Consider the following 6,028-nt stretch of genomic DNA (forward strand, 5'->3'; position numbering starts at 1 on the left):
GGAGGAGCTGTGGGCTTTGAAATGTTATATATATATACTGTAATACCAAGAAAGAGAAACACCAAAAATACGTTCATTATTTTAGTTTGTTTTGCGCTACATTTGTTTTTGAATTTCTATAGTTTTGACAGCTTTTTATGATGACTCCACTGTTTTCGGTTGGAAGTGAATGCAACGAAATATCGAATATCCTTTTCTGCATACAACAAAGGTGTTTTTTTTGTTAGTTTTTCCTTTGTTTAAAGCATAAAAATGGAAGAAAAAATGGTGTCCAACCTGATTTACTAAATGTGTCGTAGGTCAGAGACACTATTCGTGTTTTTGTACGTGGAGGTAAGAAGTTTTAAAGTAACAAAATATTGCATTCATTTCCTAAACTACTCTGTACACCGAGCGAGGTGTCCCGCCCACTACATTAAAGATTTACAACGGTTTATGTAGCTCATCTTGCGAATTACAAATGGTTTATTTGATATTTTACTTAACTTTTAAATGTAGAATTTTGATGCACTTTTTTTGTTTTGTAAAAAAAAAAAAAAAAAAAAAAAAACTAACGTCATATTATTTTGTTTTCCTGGCTACGTTGTTTCGCTTTGTTTGTTTTCCTAAATTGAAAGTGGAAAAAAAAAAAAAAAAAAAGTAAACACAATTCCAAAATTCTCAGTTTCGATATGCCAGCAGTTTAACAGAGCATATTCATTATGTACTATTGTTTGTGTTGAAATGTCCTTGCATTGTGAAATCTTTACCGAGTAATTAATTATTTTCCTACATGGGTGTTGCTAAAAAGTTTTATCGCCCAATTCCGTCTGACGCAATATACACATTTTAATAATATCAGTATTGTAGCACTCCGATGGTGTAACGGAGTGTGTTAATGTAGTAATTCATTTTACAGTCATGTGAGGGAAAAAAACAAAAAAAAGAGCACTTTTAAAGTTCAGCTAGTTGTGCAGGTTGTCAATAAAGTAAGGTTTAGGATTACATACAGTGCAGCTAACAATCCATTATAGGTTGTAAATTTTTTTTTTTAAAAACTGTAAATTGGCTTGAGTGAGTACTTGTGCAGCGCGGACGCTGAAGACGTGATGTTTTTCATTTGCGGGAGGGGTTACGAGGGGGGGGGAGGTTGCAGATAAGGTTTACTCTTAAGCTTTTATTCTATTCTTATGTATCGCTGAAAAGCCACTTGTTGCAAAGCTCATTTAATCATTGTACTGTTTACATTTTTTACTTTCAAATAAAAAATATTGTACACAAAGCCTGTGCAATGTAAAACATACTACAATAGAGAAGTCAAGTACACATGTTTAGGTTAAGGCCTTCATCAGTGTTATGGGTCAAACTTGACGTCATTTGTTACCCAAAAACAGTTTTTCAACTTGACTAGCAGTTTATTGTATCTAAAAATACACACATTTTTACTTTTTAGTTGTGATGGTATTTTTGCTGACATATGTACTATAATTTATTTTCTAGGTAGCGGGGCCCTCAAAGGAAACTGGCCAGTCTTGGAGGTGCTATGAAGTGTCCCAGGTTAGTGGAAAGTCAGAAGCTGGATTTCCAGCTGGGAGAGGCCCTGGCCAGGGAAACACGGCTCTGGAAGGCATTGGTCTTCAAGAATGGCAAGATTCAGGTAAAGCCAGATTGCTTTGTTTCTCACAGCTTCCCAGTAAAACCATGACAGTAGAAGCAGCCAAAAACAGGTTGTGTGATGCAGAATGTTTTCAATGAAAGTATGACTCAGTCTTAAGCACCAAATATCATTAGATTTTTGTTTTTCAGACTTCTGACATGTATACTGTCTATTCGTATTGTCATTAATGAGATTATTTGTGTTTCCTTATTAGGGTACAGATATCTCTCCCACACAGCATGATGAGGTGGTTTTGTGGCTCTTGGAGTTGTGCTCCCGGTTTCATTTCTACCCAGAAACCTTTGCTCTTGCAACCAGCATTCTCAACAGACTTCTGGCATCAGTCAAGGTGAGAAATTCACCCAGGTATTCTGGATGAATACCTATTCATATTTGATATTGATGATATATAGCGATTGATTGCTAGAGCATGTCAATTGTTAATTCATACAGTATTTTAATATTAATACATGTTTTCTTTCTAGGCACAGCTGAAGTATCTTCGATGTATTGCCATCACCTGCTTGATCCTTGCTGCAAAATCCAATGAGGAGGATGATGTAAGTTTTTAAATGAGAGTGTGAGGCAACTTTCTTATTTGTAGAGACCACTAACTCATAACCATAGTATACAGTATGATTACGTTATGATTGTGCATTTAATACAAAAGAAGACTGCGGTTTGATGGAATCTGGCTTAGCTTTATTGTGTGTGTTTTTTTTTTTTTTAAATATTTTTTTGTAATAGATGATTCTGTCGGTCAAGGACCTTGCAGTGCAGAGTGGATGCAATTGTTCTCCAGCTGAAATTCTGAGAATGGAGAGGATCATATTAGACAAACTGCACTGGGATCTTTACATTGCAACAGGGGTTGACTTCATCAACATTGTAAGCAATACAAAAAAAAAAAAACAACTGAAATGCTAAAACACATCAAGGAATTTCAGAAGTCTGCTTTTAAATAAATGAAACCAATGTGGAAAAGCCACAGAACTGTGTTTATATAAAAACAAAAAAAGGCAATTAGCTAGGTAGTAGTTATCAGTACAAGCCAGTCTACTTTAATTGGGCTGTAAGTTTTAAGTATAAACCTATCCCCATGGGGAAAATGACATCTCTGGGATATTTCCTAGTGAAAGATTTAAATAAATAAAATATAAAAATAAATTATTTGGGTCTGCTATTTTGCACTCGTTGAATATCTGTAACAACACTAGCATTTCTCACAACACTTTTCTTGAACCACAATTAAGAAATAGAACATTTCAGTGGAAAATATAGTTTCTTCTAAAAATCAGATTTCCTTTTAAACCAGAAATTTACAATTAAGTGTAATTACTGTGGGGATTTTTTTATGGCACCACCTACAGTATAAATGCATTCATTACATCATTACACCTGAACACGCTTCAGAAGCCACCTTGGTCTCTCTAACAGCATTTTTCTTTTATCACACACAAGAATGCACTAAGACACTTCTAAATCCTTTTAACAACTACATTCCTCATGAAAACAGGACAAAAGAGATGTTACAGACAGTGTTCAAATTGCCATTGTGGTAATGCCTACTCTAAAGTAAACATGATAAGGACATTGAGACGAACTTCCAGTGGGTTGAGTTATGGGCATCTGAAGTCACTAAAGAGATTTAAAAATGACCATAATGGTAAAAGATTCTTGCAACTATTCTCTACAACTTACTGGTCCTTTTTCAATATGATCCTTAACATGTTCCTTATTTGTAAACATAACCCTTAATGGCTCATTTGCTACACAGTAAAGCTTTCAAAAGCTGCTAGCAATGTTGCAAATACAGTACAGACAGCATGACAAGAGAAACAAGTTTGGCAACGACAAACAGGCTGATCAGCAAGACCATGTTAAAACCTTTTCCATTGTTCAATACAATAACAGTCTTGATTGGTCGATTCATATAGCAAAAGGGAGGACTTCCCAACAGCCCTGATATTTCAGTGTTGGGTGCAAGACAAGTAGCAAGCTTGGTGCTGATGGCGGTTCTAGGCGGTGGAATAATGAGAATCTCTGTTTGTGTTCCAGTTCCATGCCATGGTGATGTCCAGCCGACCCCATCTTCCAGACCTCCTAGTTCAGAAGAACCCTTCCCTCCACGCTGCATTCTTGACCAGGCAGGTGCAGCACTGCATGGCCTGCCACCAGCTGTCACAGTTCAGAGGCTCCATATTGGCCTTGGCAATCATAACTTTGGAGCTGGAGAGGTTGGCTCCAGATTGGTTCTCTGTTTTTACTGATCTGCTAAAGAAAGCACAGGTAGGAGTGTATCTTAACTTCAATGACATTTAACTTGCACAAGATGAGCATATCAGCCTCAGTCTATTTATTTATGTATGTATTTAATTTCTATATTATCAAATCTGTGTCCACCAATATGTTTGCTTGATTTATCATTATAGGCTATAAAGCTGGAACCATACGGATTTAAACCAGATTTGGTTTACGTTGGGTCCAAGACCAAAGTGTACACGAAGGTATAAAATAAAACATATTATACAATGCACTTATTAATTATTTTTTTTTGTATTTTGCATTACAGATTGAAAGTATTGAATTAATCCGATGCAAAGAACTGGTTGACCATCATCTAAGCAGCCTTGAAACGTTCCCACCAAACACTGTGTACATTTTCCATCCAGCGAATCAAGACATCATGGCCCACCAGATGTATTTTCATCCAAACAAACAAGACCTTGACCAGCCAGATATCCGCAGTGCCGTGCTGCATTCAGGGCTTCCAGGTCTCTCGAGATGCCAGCCTGAAAAGGTCCAAATGAGTGGAAAAGCAATGGAGGTTGATGAGTTTTATGACTGATGTCGGATACCTCTGGAGTGAAGGGATTACATCTGAGGTTGGAAGAAGCAGTGACCATTCAAATGATGGTGATGTGTTAAAAACTGGAGGAAGAACCCCTCCACGTCCACCCTGCACTCTCCATTAAACTAGCCTGAAATGAGGAAGAGGAGTCTGGGAGAGAGAAGATATGCATTCTGACCACTGACTATTGCTTTTAGTACTCTATATATATATATATATATATATATATATAATATATATATATATATATATATATATAACTGCAGTGTACAAAACTGAAGGCATATGAAAGAAAAGGTTATTTTCAGGACGTTTTGGGCAAAAGCCCTTCAGCTGTTTTAAAAAAAGTTAAAACATCCTTTTAATCTTTTAAACCTTTTGTGTATATAAACATATACTTTTTTTTTTTTGAAAGATTTGAAGTATACTAAACAGCAAGTGCTCCGTGCCAATAATATTATCGTCATACTCCTTTTGTAATTACTTTATATACACTTTTTTTAAAAATAAATACATTTGTATTTTTGTGCAATTTTAGAATTTGGTAGCTTTTAAAGCTCGTCATGTTTTTATATATCTCTAACTTTTTTTGCACGTTTATTTATGCTAATAATGAACATTGCAGGTCTTATTGAAACTTTCAGCTTTAGCATTTCTTAATCTGCCTGCAATTTACAATTATGGGAAACTGATGTCTAGCAAAATATATAGTCTAAAATAAGTAGCATATACTGTAATGAGCCTTAAGTCTATAAATTGTATCTTGTGGTGTCATTGTACATGCTCTTAGGTTTCCCATCATGCTGCATAAACAAATTTAATGTGATGCTAAATGTACCGGAGTGTCTTGATAAGCTAAGCCATGCAGACAGAGTGAATTGTGGAAACTCTGCAATGTGTTGTGTTTGTACGTGTGCAAGGTATTTTTTTTTAAATGGCAGCTGAAAGCCTGTTGTACACTTGGAAGACTGTACTATATTACCTCTGATAAGACATTCTTGCAGTGCATTTACAAGAGACTAATTTAGCAGGTCAACCTTGTCCATTAATTATATCAAAGAAGTGTCTTCTCTTTGGGGGAAAAAAGCACTTTCTATTATTATATTACTGTGAAACTATTACCTGTATTTAAATGACAGGCATCAATGTTGTATTACTTTGTTTTTTTACTCTGTCATTAAATACAAATTATATTGATATACATTTTTTTTTTTTTTTTAATGGTGTCACTATTCTTTCAGCTCTTTTGAAACACTGGTTTCAATATGTACACTTTTCTTTTCAACTTGTCTAATCATTTCAGCAACATACACTTGGTGGCTTATTGTGTTTCAGCAAACAGGATGTTAATGGTTTATAAATAGCTATAATACAACTAATCTCACCTTTTCCATGAAGAAAATTATATTATTCCAATAGAAAATCAGCCAAAATGTACTAATTGTAATTACTGGAAGTTTTGAAATTAGAGAATGTCTAAACTCTTTCTTAAGACACTGTGCTGTATGCCATTATTTTAAGATAAACCAAATACAAATGAA

The 6,028-nt window shown here is 35.1% G+C and overlaps 1 protein-coding gene across 1 annotated transcript; it reads left to right on the forward strand.

The window, feature by feature from the left end:
• On the forward strand, window positions 1-4,698 carry LOC117964619 (cyclin-I-like). Its single transcript, XM_058996953.1, has 7 exons — window positions 1-333; window positions 1,480-1,636; window positions 1,851-1,985; window positions 2,122-2,196; window positions 2,384-2,524; window positions 3,695-3,925; window positions 4,209-4,698. The coding sequence occupies exons 2-7, from the start codon at window positions 1,523-1,525 to the stop codon at window positions 4,482-4,484; spliced, it is 972 nt and encodes a 323-aa protein (XP_058852936.1). The 5' UTR covers window positions 1-333; window positions 1,480-1,522; the 3' UTR covers window positions 4,485-4,698.
• The last annotated feature ends 1,330 nt before the right edge of the window (window positions 4,699-6,028 follow it).

Source organism: Acipenser ruthenus, chromosome 23 (assembly GCF_902713425.1).
Source record: "Acipenser ruthenus chromosome 23, fAciRut3.2 maternal haplotype, whole genome shotgun sequence".
NCBI classification, from domain to species: domain Eukaryota; kingdom Metazoa; phylum Chordata; class Actinopteri; order Acipenseriformes; family Acipenseridae; genus Acipenser; species Acipenser ruthenus.